The sequence below is a fragment of the Salmo trutta genome, chromosome 33 (genome assembly GCF_901001165.1).
Source record: "Salmo trutta chromosome 33, fSalTru1.1, whole genome shotgun sequence".
NCBI classification, from domain to species: Eukaryota; Metazoa; Chordata; class Actinopteri; order Salmoniformes; family Salmonidae; genus Salmo; species Salmo trutta.
This window is the reverse complement of record NC_042989.1, coordinates 9,242,849-9,270,476: the sequence shown is the minus strand read 5'-3', so window position 1 is coordinate 9,270,476 and position 27,628 is coordinate 9,242,849. Positions and strand designations below refer to the sequence as shown.

Sequence of the window (27,628 nt, the reverse complement as noted above, 5' to 3'; positions counted from 1 at the left end):
ACGAATGCACTGTAGAGCAGCAAAGGCTCTGAGATATGATGATGATGAGAGACGGAGAGAAAGACAGCAGTAAGCAGCGTGCCCGTAACTAGCGGGCGAGGACCACCACCTCCTGATGAAAAGGGTCTTTGTGTCCTTTCGTCTCCTCCATGGCCAATTTTGATTCAGCAGGCAGCTTCAGAAAGGTCATTAGACATTCTGCTCAGCTCCTCCATCAATGGAGCTGCAGGACAGTCAGCCCCCGGCACTCAGGTGCCACATTCTGGGCCTCCTCTCCGTTTCCTCTGGCAAGCCGTGTCCTCTAGGGGGTGATGAGGGGGGAGAGGGGTGAGGGGGGAGAGAGCGAGGTAACTCGGCTCCCCTTGCATTCTTCTCACAGCCGTGCGACGGGGCCCGCGTCAGAGCTGCTTCCCACACCACCACAACCCAAATGGTGCCCTATTTCCCTACATAATGAGCTACTTTTGACTTGAGCCCTAGTGCACTATAGAGAATAGGGTGCCATCTGGGACACATCCCAGCAGGACCAGGGCCATCCATCTTGAGGTCAGTTAACGGTTGAGTGTGACTGTCTTCTGATGCTACTGCTGCTGCTGCTCCTCCTTGCCCTGGGCCGCAGTCTCTACCCACCCTCCACACCTTGACACATCTAACCCCCCTGACAGGCCTCCTTCTGGGAAAGGATCTGACTGAAAGATGTCCCAGTGCCAGACCATGCTCTGAAACGGTTAACACTACCTTGTTGGCCTCCACTAGGAACCAGTAGTCCAAAAAAAATGTAAAAACTCATAAAAGTGCAGAACATCAGTAACAATACTAGTTCAGTGCACACAAAGTCATTTCTAGCTGCAGATTTTCCAAACTATTCCCAGTCTGCACACTGCAAGAGCAGTTGAGCCAGCGGACTGAAAATGTTGCCTTCATACGGGAAGTGTGCGTTAGTTTTTACATTTAGAGTGAAGGTTGTAGAAGACGCTGTGTGATCTTCCAAGCATAATGGAGGCCCTCCAGTGAGGATCGTTTAAATACAATACTAACCAGAATCCCCTCTTTTCTCCCACCCAATCTGAGGGGTGTGGGGGGGGAAGCCTTTCTGCTTTCCCAGTGCTGAGAACTGTCACCCCCCTCCATCACCATCCCCCAAACCCCCCTGTTAATTCACCAGGCAAATAGATGAGCAGGGCGACTGCTGTTTGTTTAGCGGGGAGCGGGTGGCCCCAGTGTGACTGTGGGAGGATGCAGGAGCAGCAGAGATCAGGCTGGGACTGAGAAGAGAAGGCCTCCCAGACAACCAGTAACCAACTATCCTTCAGCATGGACACCCCTAACACAAGTCAAGAGGATGGGGGTAGGGTGCAGCAGGAGTCATGGGGGGGCGAGAAGGTTTTGGGGATGGGAAGGGTGGGGAATCTGTTGCAGGGGCTAAGGAGGAGCATGCGTTTACCAAATTATTGTCATGGGGCAACATGGCGGGGGTTAAAAAACGTGTCTATATTAAGTGAAACTAAATTGGTGGTGGATTTGACTTTCATTTTCAGATGTTGAGAAAGTACATTTGATTTAGTAGCAGTTTTACATGGGCTAGTCATTACTGAGGGGTCTGTAACACCAGAGTTGTACTCTAGTTAGCTACTCACTTCTGTACTTTCTCGTTGGCCTCCCTCGCTGCCTCTTGGGAGTGTTGTAGCTGGGCCTGGGTGTTCTGGTGCTCCGAGGCCATTCTCTGGAGCTGAGCCAGGAGGGGCTGCTTGTGGGGGGGACTGGCCAGACCAGAGGAGGCTTCCCTGGGCTGGAGGGGCTTGGTCTGGAGGGTCTGGGATGGAGAGCTGAGAGATGAGGCCCCTTGCCCTGTCTGACTGGTGGTCCCTAACTCACACTGGGCTTGGTGCAAGCTGTAGGGAGAGATAAGATGAATTAAATGAGATGATACTTAATTGCAATGGTGTAAAGTACTACTTAAGTCATTTTTTATCTGTACTTTACAATTTATATTTTTGACTACTTTTACTTCACAACATTCCTAAAGAAAATAATAAGAAAATAATGCACTTTTTACTCCACTACATTTTCAATTCTTAGCAGGACAGGAAAGTGGTCCAATTCACTCACTTATCAACAGAACATCCCTGGTCATCCCTACTGCCTCTGATCTGGAGGATTCACTAAACACAAATGCTTCGTCTGATTTTCTTATTATAAGCTATTTGAATTATTTATACTTTTACTTTTGATACTTAAACATATTTAAAACCAAATACTTTTAGACTTTTACTCAAGTGGTATTTTTCTGGGTGACTTTCACTTAAGTCATTTTCTATGAAGGTATCTTTACTTTTACTAAAGTATGACAATTGGATACTTTTTCCACCACTGCTTAATTGAATTCTCCCTTGCATCACAATAATCCATCATCACACAGATACTAAAATGTTACACAGTAAAACTATGGACGTCAACACATCACCAGCAAAATACCGGTACTTCAGGAAGCTACAGGGTGTCAGCTAACAACAATAGCGTTAGGACTGTTAACAAGGCACTCTGAAAAAAAGCAGTTCTCATTATATTTGATTGACACATTGATATGATCCTTTGGCTTTGAATTCGGTGGGAGGAAAATATTTGTACATACTGGGTCGACAGAACACCAAAGAGGCACAACTACTGAAAACAACCTCAGCTACAACAAGTACAGCATAGGTTGTAGAAAAAGGAAGGATGAGAATGATACAATAGTAGATCTTGTAGCTTGAAAGTGCAGTACAGGAATGATGCACTGAACAGGCTTCCTCTACTCTCCACTTCTGACTTTGCAGTCAGAGTGCAGCTGGACACATTCCTAACACAAACAGACAGAAACTTGACCTTAACCAATGAAAGCATGCCTGCAGTTTAACTGACAGTAGGGAACGTTATTCTGTATTAACACCCCGTGGCAAAGAGACACGTTTAATATTCAAACGCTATGTCACTACACGAGACAATATCTGGAGGCAATAATGCAGCAGAATGTCAGTGGAATATATTACCGTACATTACTGACGGGACTGACTGACTGAAAGCATCAAACGAGTGTGACCGAGTGTGTGTGTGTGTATGCGACTGAGAGCATCAAACTGGTTGAGACATAGGAGCGCAAGGTGAAAGCAGACAGGTGTTTTCCAATGAGATGAGAGAGAGAATCTCTCAAATAAAGAGAGAGAAAGCAGCTCTCAAAAAGAGAACGATTGAGGTAAACACTACATTGGTGTGGTTATATTATCAATAGAGCTTGGTAGGGTGGTGTAGGGTACTCTTCACTTTAGTAAAGGGCTGACAAAACCCATTATCTATTGGGAAGGAGGGGACTCCCAGTCACGGTCGGTTGTGATACAGCCTGGATTTGAACCAGGGTGTCTGTAGTGACGCCTCTAGCACTGAGATGCAGTGCCTTAGTCCGCTGCACCACTCAGGAGCCCAACTAGGAACAGGGGGCCATTTGGGACAAATCCTATTACAGCTTTAATACTTAATTCTTCACTCGATTACAGTACAGGAACAATACCCGTACCCGTCCCCAGTTCAGTTATTAACACAAACCAATTCCAATGCATATTTTTGGACAATCCCACAAGAATGTCCAATCAATTGAAAAGAAATATTTGAAAAATATGTCTCACTGGCAATATGATTAAAAATGAGATTGGATAATGAGGTTCTCTCTCTCTCTCTCTCTCTCTCTCTCTCTCTCTCCAAAGACCAATATGTGATCATTAATTTAGAAAGAGTTTCAAGTCACTGCTATTGACGCACAGAGATAAAATAGAAATAATAATCATCAACATCATTGAACAATCTGGTGAAGGCCATTGGATGACACAATCCTTGACTTGCAATATAACTAAGTATGCAATAACCCCAGGGCATCCCACTTCCACAACTGAAAGACTTATATTATATATTTTCCACAATTTGCTTGATTAAAAAAAAAATCACTGTACCTCAGCAGAGTTAAATATCAATTCAAAGCTAAACATTAAAACAACCCCATTCATTGAAGGTGCAGGTAACTAGCTAGGTCAAGGCTCTCCAACCCTGTTCCCGGAGAGCTACTCTCCTGTAGGTTTTCACTCCAACCCCAGTCGTAGCTAACCTTGTTCAGCTTCTCAACCAGCTAATTATTACAATCAGGTGCGCTAGATTAGTGTTGGAGTGAAAATCAACAGGACGGTAGTTCTCCGGTAACAGGGTTGGAGAGCCGAGCTAGGTAATAAGGTTTGGTCAGATAACAATACCCTTTCTATCCTCCATTAGCGACATTATAGTCAGTTGTCCACTGACGGCTGACAATCTAATCTAGATTAATGACCAGAGGTCTCTGCTGCCATTCCAGGTAGGCGTGTGGACATAGCTTTAAAATCATATCAGTCATTCTGGCCTGTAATGACTTTCAGAGGGGGAAGATAAAGCTCCTGTTTAATGCTTCCTCTTGTTTTTCCAGAGCTGAGGGTAATCAATTCAGCTGTGCTATTGATAGCTATTGGAAGTGATGTAAAGTTTGTGTGCTTTGTTTAATTAAATGTAAACATATTGGGTCTGAAGGCCCGACGACAGTGACAAACAAGGACAGAGGAGGGAAGGGGAGTGTTGCTTAAATATGGATTATTTTATCTGACCCTGGCCACCGTGCCTTGACCCCCCCCAGCTACACTATACCCCTCCCTCCCTTTACAACACACATGGAAACCGATCAACAGGAGAGAGAAACATTGTCCTCAAACTGTTCAAATTCATTTCCTGGTAGAGCGAAAGAGCGAACGAAGCAGGGAGAGAGAATGGAGGGGGAGATTCTGAATTGGGCAAAAGTCCGTCTTCTCCTCGACTCCTCTGTGACCCGGAAACCGATAAGTGGTCGAAGAGAGTGTCAATTCGTTAGTAGGCAAACATAGGAGTCTGCTCCCCTCCTTAATTACCTGCTTCGGCAGAGGATGCACAAGAGTATCCTCGCGCTTCGGAAGCGTTTTAAAATCCGCCAGCCCACCTTTGAATCAGTTGTTTGCACACATTTAAAAACAATATGCTACTTATCATTGTATCTATAAAATGTCTTGCACAACTAGCTATATTTGTTTTGATCAATATACAACGTTCTTTTGGGATTTCATCCCTGTAAACGTCAGTTGCCTGATGACACATGAGTGGAGGAGTCTCATTTCATGCAATGAAACCTTTCCTCTCCTCGCCTCCACTCCTCGATGACCTTTTTCAAAAAGAGGCAAGGAGAGGACGGAAGACAGCAAAACCAATTGAGATTCTCCCAGGGAGACACAGAGAGCTACCTATTGAGAGAGAGAGTGGTTAAACGAGACCACAAACCAGATGAGAGGTGATTTGAAGTTGTGTTTCTAACTGAAATCGGCTACTGTGATCATATTAAAGTAAAATTAGGGGATTTTAGCACCAATATTTAATAGAGCTGACAACTTCCATGGGAAGTACTCCTTGGAACAACAACAACAAAAGCACAAGGCCATGCATGTACTGTACTGTTGAGCTGATCACGTTCCATTCATGAGGACGAGTGTCCGTTTAATCTAGCTAGGAAGCTCCTGTTGTACTGATCTGATCACGTTTCATCCATCTGTGTTTCATTCAAATACCTAGCTGGAGTGAGAAATAGGTCTAGTTAGCTCCCATGACTTTCTTGTCATGAAGTACAGTATTTACAACAAGTGACGCTCCGCTCCAGATTCCTCATTCTTATCTCCCCACCTGCTCTTGTGCGTCTGTGTCTATCTATAGAATGCTCATGACTATTCCTTCTGTGTTTCTGAACATGGTGGCTTTCTGCTCCAGTTTCTGCCAGTGACCTACAGAACAGTCTGCAACGCAGAACAGTTAGCCATTAAGTCCCCCATATCAGATAACACAGCACAGACGCTAGAGCTCAACGAACCTGCCCTCCAATTCTAGAGATGGGGTATGTCACAAATGGCACCCTATTCCCTATATAGTGCGCTACTTTTGACTAGAGCCCTGTGGGGCCCTGGTCAAAAGCAGTGCACTATATAAGGGTGTAGGGTGCCATTTTAGGATGTATGTATGGTTAATGGTTAGTGTGGAGGAGGATTGTTAGGGGCTGGGTATGTAAAATACCATTTAATAGAGACTTATCTCTCTGGGCTCTAAACAAATAAACCACAAGGTCAGCAGAGAGAGCCTGGTCACAGACCTCTCCTGTTACCAGACAGGTACGCCAAGCTACATACTGGACAGGATAACCTTCGGTCACCTACCTATCTTGATACCTCTGAGAGGCAGCCAGGTCATCTCACCTTTTATGACACATGTACAGTATCCCAAGCCAAACCACATTAACTGGGAGGATAGCCACCTTCAGTGCCTTGGCTCTAGACTGGTCCCAGATCTGTTTATGCTGTATAGCCAACTCCTATGGTCGTTGTCATGTTTGGCATGACAATATATTAAAGACCATAGACAGCACAAACAAATCTGGGACCAGGATATCTTGGCTCCAACTACCATAGAAATAAATCACAGTGAGACACTCTCAGCACTGGGAGGAGTGTCCACGCTGTTTATACTGGCTGGTCCCTTAATAAAACGTTTCTATCATCTGCCTACGATGTAGGAACACAAACCAATTTGGGTTTGAGGTTCGGGAGTTTGCCAGGGTGCTGCTGTGCGTTTTGAATTACTTCCTCCGTTTCTATCTCGATGGAGTTTAGCTTGCTCGGAGGGCTCCCAGACAATCCGCCAAATGTATTGGGCAGCACAGACTGAAAAGGAAGGGCTAACCCTGAGTCTGAGGCAATGGTTCACTTTTCCTTGTTGTTACTCAGTCAGGATTGATGGTGACGTACGTTATGTATCACTTTAAAATTAACCTAAAATGCCCCATGAAAGTGAAGAGGAAATTCAGCAACTCCAGAGGGACAGTGGAAGTTGAGAAAAATACTTCTTTACTGTTAAAGCCAATGCAGAGCCTTCTTCGGGGTTTTGTGCAGATATGAACATATATAGTGAAGCCCCAGTAGGAAACTCCAGGCAGCCTGTCTTGTTTCCGTCTGCTAGCCAAGCTAATGACTATTGAGTTTTTAGGTGTTAAAGTGCGACCCACTCAGCCTCCGTTATAATCAGCCTTCCCCAGGGAGCCGTCTCTCTGTCTGTCCGGAGTGTTAATACGTGTCCTGCTTGGGCTGACTGACTCCCTCCAGCAGCCTTGGGCTCAGTCCCAAATGGCACCCTATTCCCCTATGTAGTGCACTACTTTTGACCAGGGCTCATAGGTCTCCGGTTAAAAGTAGTGCACTATGTAGGTAATAGGGTGGCATTTAGGACACATTTGGAACACCGCCCTGGTCTGGCTGGGTCTCAAACAAAGCACCGGCCATCTCCCCTCAGCCCACCCCCTCCAGCACCTCCAATGTCAACCCTTTAAAACAACTGGCCCCCGTCGGCTAGTACATTTCTCCCTATTTTTGATTTTTATCAACAGGGGTTTCTCTGAACATGGAGCCCCATAATGTGAGTCTGTGTTTTGACGAGGTAGGCTGGCCGGTCGCTAGTGTTTTGGCCCCTTCTCTTCTTCTTCATTTTTATTTGACGTCTGCTGCCTCCCTTTCATGTGATTGGGTGTGTTGTTATCCTGGGGACACAATGGAGAGGGCCAGTGAATCCTCAGAGCAAACAGACACACATAGCCGAGCCATCTTCTCTTCTGGGCTTTGTTGGGCCTTGAAGGCTGGTTCCCCACATAAAGGTCTAGCGCCACAGGACCAGTACAAGACCCACTCTTCTATCTCGCGCTTTCTTTCTCCCGTTCTCACACAAAGCAAATTGTCTGAGAAGAGGAGAAAACAATGTCGTCCTCAGTGTCCTAGGAGTAAAGCCAGGGTTAGGTGGGGGGCTTCAGAAAATCCTACTAGTGTTCTCATAGAGCCTCTTCCCATTTTCTACACTTCTGGTAAAAATACCGTCGGCTACACATATTACTCAAATGTAAACTTGCGTGCTTGCTACGTCTTGACTGCTACCCCAGACAGTTGCCTCCTTAAAGCAGGGCAGTGTGAACAAAATGGTCACGTTGAGCCAACATTCTTACAGTATAAATGGTAATAGCAGAGAAATGTTTTTAAAACAGCTGAAATCTATAGACATTTTACTAATATTTGAAACTTTATTAAGTTTCTGCCTGAAATTGTAGTACATTCTGAAATTGTCACATTAGCTGCCAGCTGCACTGAGCCAAATAAAACAATGGAAGCCCATCCTCAAAAACATGTCAAATGTAGTTATTATTTTTTCCCCCTTCATTTTTTACATTGTGTGGTGATTTCAGAGGTGGGGGGAGGGAATTGTTTTCCAGAAGCCCAGAGTTTTTCCTGATCTGGCAGTAGGCTAACTTAACCAACTTCGGACCCAAGTTGCAGCGTACAACAGTAATAAATCAGATGAAGAAAAAAAACTGTTTTATATGGGTAATGCAGGGTTGCATCGTATAGGCCTTTGCATCTGTAATTAAAAATATACTCATACAGTATGTCATCACTATTGTGTTAATTGATTAATTCAAGTCAATAATATGGATGAAAAAGGCCTAGGTAGCCTAGCCACCTGAAGTGTGAATATAAACCAAATTTGATCACATTCACATTTTCTCAGAATACAAATAAATGGGCCTATTTTAGGCTATAAATACATACTGTAGCTTGGGCAATAAAAACACGATGCTACGTTTCCCCTGGCCCCGATGGGATCAGAACGCATAGGTGTCTCTAGGATACCTGGAGCTGTGGTTGTTATTAGTAGTCTACAGTTGATCAGACTGAAGCACAGACTAATTGTGCACATTAACAAATCATTAACATTATTATTTTTTTGTGGCAGGTATGGGCTTCCATATAAAACAGCTTATTGTAGTGAATTCACTCATTCCCGCATTTTCAGTCGCAATTAGTTTTGACCATATGTAATGATTTGCATGATATTGATAAAAATATATAATTTGTGATAGGCTAACATTACTTGATGAAGACATGCTCTTATAGTAACTCTGTGATTTTGTCTTGTAGCATACAGACGAGAAAATCAAGCCTTTAATTGTTGGCACATACATGCTTGTAAATTGTTGCATTATTCAAGAGTGTAATATGGTTTGGTTGCATTATTCAATAGTGTCATATGTTTGAGAAGAAAGGTTTCTGTCATTGTTGAATAGTTTGTGCTTAATGGCCAGTGGCTACAGTGATATTTACAGTCAATTTGAGCTGCGAACCAAAATGTTGCGTTGCCATCCACAACGAAAGTTAAGGCAACAATGTAACGTGGTAGAATTAGAAAGTATTCTCTTTCGTCACCCCGCTCCTCAGACTCTTCTTCGTATCTCGTAGTGGGGATAGGACTATAGATCTGTCACAATGTGTTAACCAACGCCAGACAAACACTCAACCACGTGACAGATGAGATGCAGATAAAACCGAAAGAGAAAACATACTATCAGAATATGGGAAACATTAAGAACAGGATGCAGGTTACCAAACCAGAACGGCTACTTTCTGAGCCAAAAATACACAATGAAGGATATCTACACTGCTGGAAGGTCAAGTGTCCCATGTTTTTTGTCTCTTTTTTAAGGCGTTCATTTCTCCCATTGAATGACAAATGACAAAAACTGTCATTGGCGGATTAAAGCTGAGACAAATAAAAAGCAACCTTTCCTTATTTTTCTGTATTTTCCAAAACTTCTAATAAAGAAGTTCCCATGGATTCATATTATAAGTCTAACTAGAGTGTAATTACTTATTTTAGCTATCTCAATCCAGAGCAAACACGGCATATGAGGTCCAGTTTTAACTCTTAATATGGATTTTCTTGAGTATGTTGGAGGGAGAGCTGGCTCAGAACATGCTTCTCATTTTTAATAAGTGGGAGAGCAATGATCTGTCTTGCTGTGCAGCATTTTATTTGATTAAGAAGTTAAAATGAGGTGTGACACCCCCAACTCTTTCAGCCAAATACAATTGAAAGGATCTATGGTCCCATGAATGTGTAACACTCTCCCTGCTGCTGGTATTATTGGTGCAGAATCGGATTCAAAATTACACAGGAATATAATACTTTATTACTAGGGTCAGTATTTTACAATTGTTACATAAATTATGGGATACTTTTTGTTTACATAAAATGTACTATTGGAAAAATGCATTACATTATTGATATGATTGATTATTGATATGATTACACAAATTATTTCCCACTAAGATCCTGCTAAGTCACATCAAAGCAGACTAATATATCGCTTATCATATTTCACTGTTGTGCCTTTAAATATCCAATATTTGGAGCTGCGTAACCACAGCAGATATCATATCAATGTACCAAGCAGCGATACGCCATATATTCCTATTAACTGTGAATGTTCACTTATGCAGATAGGGATTCCTATATTTGAATCTCCTAAGCAGATGATAGTGAAGGTGTAGCATTTTTAAAAGGGGAAGTGTGTGTGTGTGTGTCACCTGTGGTACGTTCGCAGTGTTTGTATTTCCTCCTCCAGCCGTTGAATGTGCTCCAGGGCCCTGTCTCTCTCTCTCTGGACCGCCTCTACGTCCTCCTGGTAACACTACAACACAACGGACAGACAGACCGTTCAGAATGATGCAGATAGAAATGCGATGAATAGATCGAACATGATTACTAATTGTAACATCACTGATCTTTTGTGTAGAACACATATGACTGACTATCTCCAGCACCTTCTGGTAAAAACACAAGGAACAGACACACACACACATCCCATCACAGTTTGACAAACACAGCTTGTAGCAGTCAAGTGACATTGTGCCCGGGTGTTTGAATCAATGTTTTTCATTAATGGCTCTCTTTCTGAAAGAAGACATTCACAAATGCTCCTGCATTTTGACCATTTTGATTTGACAATAAAGCTATCACACTTTTCATAAAACATCTTATGCATTCTGTTTTTGAACACTGGGAAAAGTAGTTTACTCCAAACCAAATCATGTTAAAATGCAGCTGAATTATCACTTCTTTACGGGTTCTCGCAGTAGTTTTCGTACTGAGGCCGAAGCTGCAAACGTAACATCCCTGATTCCTCTCAGACAGAGAACTATCCATGTCTGCAGCGTATGTCTTTTAACAGCGTTTTAATTCAGCGCATGTAGAGCGCCAGCAGTCCCAGCAGCACACAGGGAGCATCCAACACAATGAGGATGCTCTGAGGGGATCCCATTCATGCTATTGTCTCTCCACTCAGCACCTACTCAGAGGGCCTACCGGGAAGGGAGGCCGGCGGGACTGGTCGCGGCGGTGGGTGGGAGCAGGGGACGCTGGGTAAACAGTGTGTGTGTGTGAGTGAATGTGTCCTGGGCAACCCTGTGGTTAAACCTGGCCCACAATAAAGACCCTGCTAATTAGCAGCCGTTGAAACAGATGTATTGATGTTCTAAACAGCTGGGAGAGGAGGGAATAATGGAGGAGGTTTAAATAAACAAGGCAGACAGGGCCATACTGTAAATGACCGCAATATCTATAGCTTCTGTGTGATAGGGGAGGAGGGAGAGAGCTAGGAGGGGATTTGTCTAAATCTGTGACAGGAGACGAGGATTGGACAACAGGGTTATGTTCAGTAGGGCACTGCAAAAAGGGAAATCTGTGTTCTTATTGGACAAATTCAGAAAGTACCTAACTGTAAAAAAAAAAAAAGAATGTTGTCGGGGGAAAAATGCACTTCATTTTTTAAGCCTTTCATGACTTGGACAAGGATTGTAGAGGCTGAAACCATATGAGCACTGGGCTGGGGTCTGGTCTGCTGCTATAAACACCTTTGGCCTAACTAAGTACATGCAGCTTCCCCTCGGGTCTCCAGAACCATCCTTCTAATTACTGGCACCAAGGTCCCCCAAGTCAAAGAGAACATCAAAAAGAGGCCAACCTCTAAAGTCAATATGTACTTTTCACCAACAGGGAGGAGAGCTCGACTTCAAAGCCTGTTTCTTTTAATCATATGTATTATATCAGCATTCATTACAATAATATCCAAATGAGGTTGACAGAGTAGCGGGTTAACCTGTTGTGATGAAGGCAGGCAGTCCTGTGAAGGAGAATAACTAGCGTGACCTTTTAGAGGTACAGTACAGGAGGTTGCAGGGCATACAGCCGGTGGTGGGGCGGATGGGGCCAAAGTGCAACAGATTGGCAGCAGGGACTGGCTGGCATTTCTGACTCGGTGGGAACTGGGAAGATCAATCTATGGAAAGCTGCATCTGTTATGACACACAACTATTGACTGATGTGGACTTTGTTGATGGATATAAATAGAAGATCTAATATATATCTAGTGACGTTTTATTCTGGACTATGTTCTGAACATTCTCCGTAATCTTATTCCTCTGTAGTGACCAATTAGAATAATTGAATTTAAACTAATGTCAAATTGCACTGCCTTTCCTCCTCCTGCCCTCCAGTCTGAATCACCTGCTAATGTTAATGGGCATCAATCAAAGAGATAGCGACAGCCAGAGACCACACCTGGGAACTAAGCCCTTGACATACTAGACCGTAGCAACAAGTAACGTACCTGCAATCACATTAAACCGAGGGCTAGTTAATGAGCAAGTGTATGATGACTGTGCTTTCATGATAATGTCTTCAACAAATAATAGTATCAAGCTGTAGGTTTCAGATACTATTTAAATTTTTTAAAGGTTCAATGCTGCTGTTTCTAGCTCAATATCAAATCATTTCTGGGTAGCAATTATGTACCTTACTGTGAGTTTTTTTTTTTAAAGAAACAAAAAGAGCAATTTCTCAAGCAAGAATTTGGCTAGGACAGTTTGAAAGTGGTCTGAGTGGGGAGGGGAAAACTGAAAACGAGCTGTTATTGGTAGAGAGGTTTGGTCTCTTCTTATTGGTCTATTAACTAATTTACCGCACAGTGATGTCACCAGGCAGGCCAAAACTCCATCCCAAACATTTCAAACTTACACGAAAAGGCATTATCATAATTTTCACAATTTCACAGTATTATTCCCACCTCAGTGTGAATAGAAATGTATATAAAACACAGAGAAATCATGTTTTCATCTATGAGTGCCTGTGAGAGAACCAGTTCTTCAGTATTCTCAAGGACGCTCTGCAAGTGTGTCCTAAAGCTCTGTGTGTGTGTGTGTGTGAGAAAGTGTGTGGGCTTGTCTTGAGCGGAGTAGATGTCTGTGACTTTAGGGCCCTCTGAAATGGCAGGGGTGGAGAGGAGAGGGCCGGGGTTGAGGGGTTCTCATTGCTCTCAATGCTCAGGTCATTTCAAGTGGTCTGTTGTAGTGGCTGCCCTAGCCCTGAACCACCTGTGTTTGCACACCAGCTTTTCTTTCAAGCACTGACAGCCCAGAATGATCGCACTGCAATGCTCCTCTCCCCGCCTCGCCAACGCAGTTAATCATTACGACTGCTTCCTCCCTCTAGCTAGCCCTAGCAGCTCAGATTCAGCCTGCTCCTCCACAACACTTCTACTTGACATTACTTAGTCATGCTAGGGAAGAATTTGATATCATGATCAAATGCAAGTCTGGGGATCTTAAAATGTAAACAAATTGGGAATGTTGGGTTGGCCATGTCCCCTGTCCCTGTTTCTATAATTCTTTCGAAAATAAACCATAGGTTATGCGTATACAGAGAGTCCGTTCATGCAGTTATAGGAAAAAATCGATTAAAAATGAGTACATTTACTAGCACGTCAAAATGAATTTCAGCAGAAGACTTTCCGACACTGACCTTTCTATTGTGAAATCAATTTAAAAGTAATTTTCTCTCAGCTGGTTTCTTTAAAGTAAAATGTCAATTGATGAATCAAAGATCTGTGAGTTTTTAAATTGTTTTGTGGATCTGTTCCCGGCACTGTTGACTAATTTTATGACAGCTGTTCCCGTTTCATTTTAAATTAAAACCCCGCTCTGTAATCCCAGGAGCCAATCTGTAATTAAGGGGATTTATAGAAAAACCAACTGCTACATTAATAACAAAATGTAATATATTTCTTAATAAGCCATCAGTGGAGAAACCTTCTAAGAAATAAAGAAGAGTACAAATACTGGCAGCAAGCAGCCTTTAGAAAGAGCAGAAGAAGACTGGACGGAGGTTGTCATAGTTGAGTTAAAGCAGAAGAAGTCATCATAGTCATCTGAAATAAAATGACCACAATACTCCTAGTCACAAACGTGTTCATTGTTTTCGTCAACAAACATCTGGTGTGTCCGTTTCACCATACTGGCCAACAAATATTGCCGTGATTTTCATGATCATGAATTCTATTAGTGAAATTTAAGGATTATAAAATGTGGCAATCACACCCAGAGAGAATAGTCATCTGAAAATCTTAAAGCAAATGTTAATTATGAGAATATAAAGTATAAAATAATGTATAAAATAATGTCAAATATAATGTATAAAATGTAGCTGTTGGAATAGGTCAGAGGCAACAATAAGGGAGCTAGCTATGTAGTAATTCTGTGCCTTATTGCTTTTTCTAGCAATTCCAAAATGGTGGTGACTCGAGAGCTCAGTCAGCCAAAGGACAAGGAGAAGAGAGCAGTGAATATCTACAGACAGAGCAATAGGCAAGCACTAGTCAGAATAGGCCTGACTGCAAACATATAGCAGTGTAATCTACTGTATCCTCAGAGAATCCTTTTCTTAATGGGACCATCAGCTGACCTCTCAGGCCAACCTTTCTACTTCAGGCTCATCGGTGGGGTGATACCGTTCACCTAGCTAGCCCCATCTAATGAGCATGTTTTTAGCTCACTCTCTTCGCATTAAGCATAGGGGGCTCTGCTTCATCAGATAAATGGAAGAAATCAAATAGTCTTGTGTTTACCCTGTACCTCACTGGAGGGGACACGTGTGTGTGTGTGTGGGTGTGTGTGTGACATTACGGCCCTAGCCCTTGTTGATGATGTCATTCTAAATCCCATCAAATAGTTGGTTGGATCACCCAACCAACAGCTCTATCGCTTTAGATCACCAGGCCAAATAAGGGCAAAAAACAAGCAAACAGTGAGTGGTTGAATAAACAATACCATTTTACCTGGGAGGAAAATTTTAATGGAAATGTGGTGTGTGAGTGTGGGGGCAGGGCTGGTTTTAGGGGTTGGTATCTAAGTAAGACCCCAGCATACTGTAGTAGGAGTGGGGGAGGCCATATAAGACTTGTTGGCAAACAGCAGCAGTGAGCTCGGCACAGTAATGCACACAGCCCCTTGTATTCATAGACAGAGTTCTAGGCCCAAATGGCACCCTATTCCCTATATAGTGCACTACTTTTGACCAGAGAGCCCTATGGGCCCTGGTCAAAGGTAGTGCACTATAAAGGGAATAGGGTGACATTTGGAACGCAACCCTAGAGAAGGATAACCTGTGCTGCTCAAAGCCTTAATTTGCAAGGATTCTTTTGCGAGAGGGGCAAAAAGAAGGGGAGGTAGATTTACCTTCCGAGAACGCTCTTGATTGTTTTCGGCAGTCAGGTGTCTCAAGTTGTTTGCTGAAGTCTGGCTCTGCTCTCTCGCCTGTAGGAGATCCTGCTCCAGCCGCTTGCACTGGTGAAGAAGAGCCAGAGGAAGAGAAGGGGAAATAATCACTTGAAATACATTAGTAGGGAATTCGCCCATCGCAGTGCAGTGAAAGCTTTGGCATGCCAGGCAGGCAGAGTTAAATGTATACATGCATCAGCCAGTCTTTCTCACCAGTAGCTCTCGGTTTCTACTCCTTGGCAGAGAAGCTTCTTATGAGTCATGAAGGACGAAGAGAAATGGAGAATTTATAGGCCAAACCGACCAGTTACAACCGTTTGAAAAGATCAGAGAAAAGATCAGAGTCTATTTCTGGAAAAAAAATACTTCATACCGCAAATGTATGTGTCGACCTTTATTCTACAGCATGTATAAATACATTATTTAATGACTTAATAACATGCAATATACTTTGATGACAATGAAGCTTTCATAAAAGTATTTAAAAATAATGACCAAAAGGTATCTTTTTCAATACCATAAACAGACGCAACGTGAATTACCACATACTATGTGATTGTTATCTACTCTGATGTCAGCAGTCCGCCTGCTTTTTTCCCACAGGCACTGCAGACTACACTGACAGACAGACAGGCAGCTAGACAGACGGACAGCTAGACAGACGGACAGTATAAACACCCAGACCGTGGCACAGACCGCGGCTCAGTCAGATCGTCTCAGTGTTATTGTAAGCCAGAGTTGTTTCATACCAGTCTATATGTGTTCTTCTCCATGTGCACATTCTAAGACTAAAGGACACTTACCAGGAATGTAAACCATCCCTCTCACCCTGACAAGTCGCAATGTTTCGACATCCAGCTGCCTAAAAAAAAAAAAAAAAAAGTGCTCCCGCAAACAAGAGCAGGCGGGCGCAGCCTAGAAGCCCCGCTCGCTGCTCTCGTCCCTCATCCTCTTCCTCTGCCGTCTGGAATAATAGTCCTGGTCCAGACAAAACACAAAGCTTCTCTTTAGTGTCAGGGTGAGTTATGGCTTACAGGCAACAGATGTTTTGGACTAAAAGTATTTCAATCTGAACACAGAGAGAAGGAGCGCACCTCTCTACTCTTCCCAGGCAGGCTAGGAAGGCCACTCCTGGGGCTACAGTACGGCACCCAAACACATCACTCCTTCGGAACACATGGAGGACGGAGCAGACACAGACTACCTAGCGTTACATATGTTCGGCGCATTATGCCTGAAAACACACGTGCATCACGCGGTCAATCAAATCAGAGGCTCGTCACTCAGTTACACATGATCGACGCTGGGAAAATATGTGGATCTGACAATGAGAGACGACAAAAATCAGAACATAGCAAAACGTCAGCTCTCAGTTTTTAACATGTACACTAGTCTACCAAGGAGCAATATTCACTAATGCATAAAGTAACCATACTGCCAGGTACCTAACAAATCAATAACCTTTGTTTTGCAGCATTCACTTTATAGAGAGAAAATAAAGGGGGGGGGGTATAGGACAGAATAGATGTGTTCCTGTTTCTCCTCCCTCCCTTCACTTATCCAGCTTTTCATATTCCAGCAGGCTGGTGGGTGTAGCGGCCCTCTGGTAGTCGCAGTGGGCTAATCCCTTCGAGATGAAGAGAGGGATAGGAAGAGCAGCAGGGGAGGCAGAAATCCTTCAGGATAGAGTGTGGAGACCATCCCCGCCTCACAGGGATTAGGAACAGGCATTTGTAACCTACTTTTAAAATTGCTCCAAAGATGATTTTTTTTGCCCTCCGCAAAAAGCAGGGGCAATATTTTTTCCAGGAGATGTGAATGTGATGTTAGCCCGGGGTTTTGTGGAGATATGGTTGTAGTCTAGGGTTGAGCTCGGCTGGTTGCTCCCACACAGCCTTGTGTTAAAGAGGCATTAAGAAGACTGGCGACATCTCCCTCATTGACAACCTCAAAACTTGAGTCAACCTCAAATTCATTGACTGACTTCTATGAACTTGAGTCATTGCATTGGTCAGCTGATTACTAGATTTTAAAATGTGTGAGCACTGCTGTAAATGTGTACAAATCTGGAGAATCAACACATTTTGAAATCAGATTTAGGCTCTCATATTTTGAAGAACTTCTCTGGAGCATAAAACTTGATCGCACCAGCTTGTATTTTGAACAAAGGGAAGTCCCCTCAAAGTCCACATACAGTCTTTGATTTAGGCATTGTTAAAAAAAAGCCTCATAAAATGGCTTGAACACCTGGGACAACATAATTAACAGAGGTGAATGAGAGAGGAGAGAAGAGACTGAACCAATGATGAGAAATGAGCAGGAGAGGACAGGAGTGTTCTTTTCATAGAAATAGAATGAGGCAGCCAGTTCACCAATTATGCCATCATTGACTTGAATAGGGACGCCTGTTCTATTCATTCTAGTTCTGTGGTTCTTCTGTTACTGAGTCTCAGAACACAGTGAAACAATACTGAAACCATATTCTAATTTTAGGACTGAAACGTATAACAGTAGCTAAGTTGGACCAATACAGCTAACCGGGCATTACTAGAAAAGTTACTAGAAATACCTGTTTATTCCACATCCCATTGACTAAAATGGACCCATTAGAGATCCTTTTTAAACTGAATCAGCATATCATACAGCCCTATAAACCAATATGCCTTCTTCACGGAGAGAGAGTCTACAGGCACATGAAACTAGACTAGCTTTAGACCAGTCGGAAGTGTTGCTCCGGAGCAGCGTGACCTCCATGAAGCTGAATCTGTTCAGTCTACATATAGGCGAGTCCCAAATGACCCCCTATTCCCTATATCAAGGACTACTTTTGACCAGAGCCCTATGGGCCCTAGTCAAAAGCATTGCACTACAGTATATAGGAAAATAGGGCGCCATTTAGAACGCAGGCATAGTGGAGTTGCGGAGGCCTTTCTTCTCCATACGTCTGATGCCTGCCTTTTAATGCCCCGGCGTCGGGCTGAATGGGACAGAGATCCATGAAGCTCACCCACAGGGAGGGGAGCAGAAAGGAAGCATCCCAATCATAATATGCCTGGTAAATCCAGGCTACAGAGAAAAATGTCAAACTCCAGCTAGAAACAGTTGGCAGCTCTGTCTGCGACCACCCACCCAGATGAATGCATGACCGTATGACTCCCTGCACAGTAGTGTCCTTCTGAAAACTCTGAGCTACGATTGACATTCTTACCACACCTTCCTAAAGAGGAGCGAGTGTCTGACATGGCGATTGTTGCTAGATAGATGGATGTATGGACGGACACATTTTTTAAGGAAGTCCGGCTTTCAGCTTACTCTTGGAAGTTGTAAAAGTAGAAGGCACAAGGTGCAATTTCTAAATGGGGTAGTGCATCATCAGTTCCTCTTGTCATGTTAGTCATTACATACCTTAGAGAGATGTTTATAACTTGTCTGAAATGTCCAGCTCAACTAGCCTAAGTTGGTGAATTGTTTTTGCTGTTTCTTTTGCTGTTTCTTTTGTTGTTGTAACGTTTGAGTCACTCAAATATCACATGAACACACATAAGACATGGCAAAATGTGTCGAACTGCAGGACATGAGCTTTAAAACGGCTTAATGTTCTCTGCACCCCGTGACAAAATGTGTCAAACTGCAGGACATGAGCTTTAAAACGGCTAATTACAGGACATACATAAACTGTCAAAATACAACATTTTCTCTCAGCCAAGAAGAGGGGTGCGAACAGTTTGTGTCATGAACAGTGTTTGTGCCTATAGAAATAGACGTGGCACACACACGGGGGTTCCCCAATGGGGGCCTGAGTGAAAATGTTTGGAACCCCTGCCCTAAATTCTAATTTGGTGATTTCCCTGTTGATAATTTGTTCAACAGTAATACTGTGGTGCTGTGACAGGTTCCTATTTTATTAACCTTTATTTACCACGTAAGTTGACTGAGAACACATTCTCATTTACAGCAACGACCTGGGGAATAGTTTCAGGGGAGATGAGGGGGATGAATGAGCCAATTGGAAGCTTTAATATATGGACTTGTTTTGCACATTGGTACAAAACGGTGGCCTATCTGCATAACTCTCCTCAAACAAACCCAGTTGTAAAACGGGACACTGAATCACTACACGAGAGGTCTAGTCTATATATCAACATCCCAGATATCCAAGCAAATACCGGGCCCACATTTTAATGTTGAGGTATAATATCTGGATGTCAATATTTGTCAGACTGCTTGTTTGTTTTTAAATCCTTGAAAATATCCACGTAAGATGGATGTATCAAATATTTGAGGTTACACTACCATAACCTCAAATGTGAATCAAGTAGTTGGCTTTACTAAATCAAAACAGATAACGTCAGACACAACCCCTGTGTGTGTGTCTGTTTGAGGGGGGGAAGAGATTTCTTGCATTATGTACATGTGAACTAGTTAGGTGAGCCGTGTTTGCCTATGTGTGTCAGTATGTATCGGCAAAATAGACTTCCAATCAAAGGGCATTTTAAAATTGAGAAAATGGGGGAGATGTCAATAGTGCTGGAGATAGCAATTTTTTCTCAGTATTCAGAGGAGAGACAGTGTGGTTCATTTTTGAAACATTGACACAATGAAAGGCGTACATGTCTCTCTCCTCTATAACGACTGTTTGTTTGTGTGTGTGTGTGTGTGTGTGTGTGTGTGTGTGTGTGTAGTGTCGTTCAGACCCACCCTGGTCAGTGCGGTCTCTCTCTCCTCTATAACAGCATTCATCTCCTCTGCTGTAATCTTCCTCCTTCTCTCCCGGACCTTCTGCAGCCGGTCCACGATCACACCCCCGCTCCGCTCAATCCCCAGCGCTGAATCTGCACTGTTCACCCTGTTCAGCAGTTCCTCAAGGTCCTAACACACACGACAAGCAGGTGCAACACACACACACACACACATCATTCCTACTGACCAAAATAAAAAAAACATACAAAACAACAAAAAAATGTAAAATATGCAGATGCTACAGGTGCACAAATATCAGTTCTCAGAAGTGGTGCATAGGTGTGTGCACATGTAGGATATATCTGAATTCATGTTAAAAATGTCAAGCCTTCATAAGCCAATAATAACAATATATTTATAGTCATATGTTTTATTTAAGGAGATGTTAACAAAATATACTAAAATAACAATATCATAGTGTTGAAATGTGCTTAGCTGTCCTTTATTTCCCAAAACCTTTTTATTGAGGACATTCTGGTGAGAGAAAAAAAAGTGAGCCCACATGAGCTCCTAATGGGAGGGCTTACCGCGTCGCTTTCCTCAGGGTTAATATTCTCCAGGCTGAGTATAGGGGGAAGAGAGAGAGACAGAGCGAGAGAAAGGGGGAGAGAGGACAGAGAGAGAGAGGGGAGAGAGAGAGGAGAGAGAGAGAGAGTTTCTTTTCCTTAGTGCGGCAAAATGAGATCACTTCCCAAATCTTCCTCACATCCAATAATTGCGTTCTGTTCTGGAGGTTTTCAGAGTCGATGATCAGAACAAAAAGACACCCCCAACATATGAAAAGCGCCAGCGGATCCCAGCCATTATTCCTCCAGTAATGCCCTGTATATTCATGTTTACTGCTAATAATGACTACTGGGATCAATTGTTCATATGTGCTGAGATGAGGTGTTGAATCATTTGTAGGTGTGCAGTATTGAGCACCTTTACAGAGAAAAGACTACTGTAATTACAGCAGTGTGTCAGGAGATTTATGGACCACCTCAAAGCACTCAGTACATTTTCCTAGCTAACAATCAAAAAGAAGAACAACTCCAGCACAGTGGTAATCTTCATGCTTCTAACAAGTTTAAGGGATCTTATTTAACCACATTTTTGGTCTCAATCTACCTTCATCAGAGTGGTTTCCTAGATAACAACCAGACATAAACCAGTTTACCAGTGGGATACAACAATAAAATGATATTTCTTGTTAAATGTTTTTGTTTTTTATAATTGATACTGAAGCGATTTTACAACAAAATTGTATTAAATCAAAATACAATTCAAAACAACACTCATATAGCATATCAATAACACCAGCTTTCCTCTGGCTTCAATCAAGACGGGACATTGCTCTTTACAACCCAGTTTAAACGTTTACCTGTCGAGGCACCTCTCCCTGTATGCATCCCAAATCGCACCCTATTCCCTTTATAGTACACTGTAATTGAAAAGGGCCCATAGGAATTTGAGAGTGGTTCAATTTCTCCAGCCCCATTCCTCAGCTTTTTACTGAAACAGTGGCGGGAGCCAGTGGCGGTTCTAGACCATTTCAACTGGGGGGCCAAGCTGGGGCCAGTTGTACTGTTAGAGGGGCCAGTTACATTAGACGTTATTGTTGTCATATCGTTTTCTTCACTACATTGCAGGCATTAGAAGGCAAAAGACCATGTTCATAATGCAGATGCATGTGGTACGATACTGTTGTGTTCTGCCTAAAGCCGTCCCTCTAGAAAATGTGTGGGTTAAATTAGTGTTCCGAGTTGCCACTGTCTAATAACGGATGTAAAAAAAAAACAATAGCAAAAATTAGTTATGTAAAAATGATTTCATACTCCACATTTAGGGGGGCCACAAGGGGGTCCAAAATTGTTGTCACAGGGGCACTGCCCCCCCCCCCCCCCCCCCCCCCCCCCAGAACCGCTAGTGGCGGGAGCACGCAGGCTGAGAACAGAATGCTGATTGCACCTTTAAAGTGCCAATGTGATTTCCCCCAGGAGGCCAGTCAGTCGGTCCTCTCCTCTCATGGAAAAAAACAAAAATTCTTCAGCTCATTTACAAAGGCATTACACGGATCACCTCCCATTTATAAAGGTACATACTCAATCATACTGGGCCTGCCACTGACCTGCCTGGGAAAATAAAGGTTTAGAACATGCTTTTCCATATTCCAGCTAAAATAATGGGATTGTGCTTGGCTATCAATTACCTTTTCTTTATAAGAGGAAGGCTGGGAGACGCCGTTGAAGAGATGAAATGTGCTGTTTTTCTAATTAGATTGCCAGGCTATTTGGCATAATACTAGGCTGAAAGCGCTTCATGCCAACCAATAAGTCCAGCCAATTTAAATCACTTTAATCATTCTAATAAAAGGCAATATCAAATAAATGTGATTTGAGATAAAAAATGTGTTTGAGAAATGTTTTAGTGTAAACAATGCATTGGATATACAAAGAAACAACAACAATGGGATTTATGCAAGTGGCTCACACACCAACCAGCATACCAAGGCTTATTGAAATATAGATTTGCTTCCGACAGAAAGTTATATATTCCCTTAAGTAGAAATGTAATTACTTCTAAACTGCACCAGCTAATATTGCCTGCCTGCCTCCATTCTTTCCTAGTGGACAATGCAGCTTTAATTTGAAAAGGTCTTGGACCTTAAGAATATACCCCACCCCAGTCGAACAACCACCTAAACAAAACAAAAAGATCACATTAATTAGCCCTCTCAGGCAGGCTGGTAAAGATCTGCTGGTCTGAAGGACTTGATTGATTTCCTATACAGTGCAACTCTTGACTGACAACCTCGCACGGAGGGCGAGGGGACTCTTATGAAATGTCACACCCCTCCGATATATTCCCAAACCAGTCGATATTGCATTTTTCTCCAACCCCCCCACTTGTTTTGCACCGCCATTCCATTCACTTTGTCGACTAGCCTGAAGAACAAAGCGGAGTTCGCCTAAGCAATGGCAAGTAAACAGACTGACCCATTATAGCTGTCAGTAAATCCTCCGTCCCCACTTCCATAGAAGGGGAAAATGGGGAAGTCAGGAAATAACAAAGAGTTTAGCAGAGAACAAATGTAATGCTTTTCACTATTATCTCATAGACTGCTTTCTCCTATTTATTTCCCAACTTGTCTATGTACTGCTGGTGTTGTGAAGTACAGTGAGAGCAGAGGGAGGGAGATAGGTGTCTTTCTGTAGTTGATCAGAGTGGTCCTGTGTGGTAGGGTTGGGGGTCAACAACACCACTTCATTTACATTTTACATTTAAGTCATTTTGCAGACGCTCTTATCCAGAGCGACTTACAAATTGGACTTCCATTTATTAATTTCAGGAAATAAATTGAAATTCAAATGTTCCTTGAAATGTAAGTTACACTCTGAATTGACTGAATTCAAATGGATTGTGACAGAGAAAAGGCGGGAGAGGTGACTTAGTTAAGCAGAATGAGTCAATGTGCCAGGGATGAGAAAATGAGGAAACTTGAATTTCAGTTTATTTCCTGAATTGTCACGGAATTGAATCCTGAATTGCTCCGTGTTGTGTTGTGGTTTACTATGTTGTGGTATACTATGTTGTGGTTTACTATGTTGTGGTATACTATGTTGTGGTTTACTATGTTGTGGTTTACTATGTTGTTATATGGTGTGGTTTACTATGTTGTGGTTTACTATGTTGTTATATGGTGTGGTTTACTATGTTGTGGTGTGTTGTGGTTTACTATGTTGTGGTTTACTATGTTGTGGTTTACTATGTTGTGGTGTGTTGTGGTTTACTATGTTGTGGTATACTATTGGGTGGTTTACTATGTTGTTATATGGTGTGGTTTACTATGTCGTGGTTTCCTATGTTGTGGTTTACTATGTTGTGGTTTACTATGTTGTGATGTGTTGTGGTTTACTATGTTGTGGTTTACTATGTTGTGGTTTACTATGTTGTGGTTTACTATGTTGTTATATGGTGTGGTTTACTATGTTGTGGTGTGTTGTGGTTTACTATGTTGTGGTTTACTATGTTGTGGTGTGTTGTGGTTTACGATGTTGTGGTGTGTTGTGGTTTACTATGTTGAGGTTTACTATGTTGTGGTTTACTATGTTGTGGTTTACTATGTTGTGGTTTACTATGTTGTGGTGTGTTGTGGTTTACTATGTTGTGGTTTACTATGTTGAGGTTTACTATGTTGTGGTTTACTATGTTGTGGTGTGTTGTGGTTTACTATGCTGTGGTGTGTTGTGGTTTACTATGTTGTTGTGGTTTACTATGTTGTGGTTTACTATGTTGTAGTGGTTTACTATGTTGTTGTGGTTTACTATGTTGTGATGTGGTTTACTATGTTGTGGTTTACTATGTTGTGATGTGGTTTACTATGTTGTGGTGTGTTGTGGTTTACTATGTTGTGGTTTCCTATGTTGTGGTTTACTATGTTGTGGTTTACTATGTTGTGTTGTGGTTTACTATATTGTGGTGTGTTGTGGTTTACTATGTTGTGGTTTACTATGTTGTGATGTGGTTTACTATGTTGTGGTGTGTTGTGGTTTACTATGTTGTGGTTTACTATGTTGTGGTTTACTATGTTGTGATGTGGATTACTATGTTGTGGTATGTTGTGGTTTACTATGTTGTGGTATGTTGTGGTTTACTATGTTGTGTTGCGGTGTGTTGTGGTTTACTATGTTGTGGTGTGTTGTGGTTTACTATGTTGTGGTATGTTGTGGTTTACTATGTTGTGATGTGTTGTGGTTTACTATGTTGTGTTGCGGTGTGTTGTGGTTTACTATGTTGTGATGTGTTGTGGTTTACTATGTTGTGGTTTACTATGTTGTGGTTTGTTGTGGTTTACTATGTTGTGTTATGGTTTACTATGTTGTGATGTGGTGTGGTTTACTATGTTGTGATGTGGTGTGGTTTACTATGTTGTGTTGTGGTTTACTATGTTGTGATGTGGTGTGGTTTACTATGTTGTGGTGTGTTGTGGTTTACTATGTTGTGGTTTACTATGTTGTGGTGTGATGTGGTTTACTATGTTGTGGTATGTTGTGGTTTACTATTTTGTGGCGTGTTGTGGTTTACTATGTTGTGGTATGTTGTGGTTTACTATGTTGTGATGTGTTGTGGTTTACAATGTTGTGGTGTGTTGTGGTTTACTATGTTGTGGTATGTTGTGGTTTACAATGTTGTGGTGTGTTGTGGTTTACAATGTTGTGGTGTGTTGTGGTTTACTATGTTGTGGTATGTTGTGGTTTACTAGGTTGTGATGTGTTGTGGTTTACTATGTTGTGGTATGTTGTGGTTTACTATGTTGTGGTATGTTGTGGTTTACAATGTTGTGGTGTGTTGTGGTTTACTATGTTGTGGTATGTTGTGGTTTACAATGTTGTGGTGTGTTGTGGTTTACTATGTTGTGGTGTGTTGTGGTTTACTATGTTGTGGTTTACTATGTTGTGGTGTGTTGTGGTTTACTATGTTGTGATGTGTTGTGGTTTACTATGTTGTGTTGTGGTTTACAATGTTGTGGTGTGTTGTGGTTTACTATGTTGTGATGTGTTGTGGTTTACTATGTTGTGGTGTGTTGTGGTTTACTATGTTGTGATGTGTTGTGGTTTACTATGTTGTGATGTGTTGTGGTTTACTATGTTGTGTTGTGGTTTACTATGTTGTGATGTGTTGTGGTTTACTATGTTGTGTTGTGGTTTACAATGTTTTGGTGTGTTGTGGTTTACTATGTTGTGGTGTGTTGTGGTTTACTATGTTGTGGTGTGTTGTGGTTTACTATGTTGTGATGTGTTGTGGTTTACTATGTTGTGTTGTGGTTTACAATGTTGTGGTGTGTTGTGGTTTACTATGTTGTGATGTGTTGTGGTTTACTATGTTGTGGTGTGTTGTGGTTTACTATGTTGTGATGTGTTGTGGTTTACTATGTTGTGATGTGTTGTGGTTTACTATGTTGTGTTGTGGTTTACTATGTTGTGATGTGTTGTGGTTTACTATGTTGTGTTGTGGTTTACTATGTTGTGGTGTGTTGTGGTTTACTATGTTGTGTTGTGGTTTACTATGTTGTGATGTGTTGTGGTTTACTATGTTGTGTTGTGGTTTACTATGTTGTGGTGTGTTGTGGTTTACTATGTTGTGATGTGTTGTGATTTACTATGTTGTGGTTTACTATGTTGTGTTGTGGTTTACTATGTTGTGATTTACTATGTTGTGGTTTACTATGTTGTGGTGTGTTGTGGTTTACTATATTGTGGTATGTTGTGGTTTACTATGTTGTGGTGTTGTGGTTTACTATGTTGTGGTATGTTGTGGTTTACAATGTTGTGATGTGTTGTGGTTTACTATGTTGTGGTATGTTGTGGTTTACTATGTTGTGATGTGTTGTGGTTTACTATGTTGTGACGTGTTGTGGTTTACTATGTTGTGGTGTGTTGTGGTTTACTATGTTGTGGTATGTTGTGGTTTACTATGTTGTGGTGTGTTGTGGTTTACTATGTTGTGGTGTGTTGTGGTTTACTATGTTGTGGTGTGTTGTGGTTTACTATGTTGTGGTGTGTTGTGGTTTACTATGTTGTGGTGTGTTGTGGTTTACTATGTTGTGGTATGTTGTGGTTTACTATGTTGTGGTGTGTTGTGGTTTACTATGTTGTGGTATGTTGTGGTTTACTATGTTGTGGTGTGATGTGGTTTACTATATTGTGGTTTACTATGTTGTGGTGTGTTGTGGTTTACTATGTTGTGTTGTGGTTTACTATGTTGTGGTGTTGTGGTTTACTATGTTGTGTTGTGGTTTACTATGTTGTGGTGTGTTGTGGTTTACTATGTCGTGGTATGTTGTGGTTTACTATGTTGTGATGTGTTGTGGTTTACTATGTTGTGGTGTGTTGTGGTTTACTATGTTGTGGTGTGTTGTGGTTTACTATGTTGTGGTATGGTGTGGTTTACTATGTTGTGTTGTGGTATACTATGTTGTGGTTTACTATGTTGTGATGTGTTGTGTTTTACTATGTTGTGGTGTACTATGTTGTGGTGTGTTGTGGTTTACTATGTTGTGGTATGGTGTGGTTTACTATGTTGTGGTATGTTGTGGTTTACTATGTTGTGGTATGTTGTGGTTTACTATGTTGCGGTGTGTTGTGGTTTACTATGTTGTGGTTTACTATGTTGTGTTGTGGTATACTATGTTGTGGTTTACTATGTTGTGGTATGTTGTGGTTTACTATGTTGTGGTATGTTGTGGTTTACTATGTTGTGGTGTGTTGTGGTTTACTATGTTGTGGTGTGTTGTGGTTTACTATGTTGTGGTATGGTGTGGTTTACTATGTTGTGTTGTGGTATACTATGTTGTGGTTTAC

At 42.1% G+C, this 27,628-nt stretch overlaps 1 protein-coding gene across 4 annotated transcripts in view; it reads right to left on the bottom strand.

Moving 5' to 3' along the window:
* Positions 1–27,628, bottom strand: part of mipol1 (mirror-image polydactyly 1) — a 70,809-nt gene that overhangs the window by 6,513 nt on the left and 36,668 nt on the right. For all 4 annotated transcript variants that reach the window (XM_029729712.1, XM_029729711.1, XM_029729710.1 and 1 more), the window contains 5 exons: positions 20,813–20,846; positions 20,244–20,414; positions 15,504–15,611; positions 10,521–10,624; positions 1,638–1,892 (listed from right to left, as the gene is read on the bottom strand). In XM_029729712.1, coding sequence (XP_029585572.1) covers positions 1,638–1,892; positions 10,521–10,624; positions 15,504–15,611; positions 20,244–20,414; positions 20,813–20,846 — 672 coding nt within the window. The remainder of the gene's footprint in view (positions 1–1,637; positions 1,893–10,520; positions 10,625–15,503; positions 15,612–20,243; positions 20,415–20,812; positions 20,847–27,628) is intronic.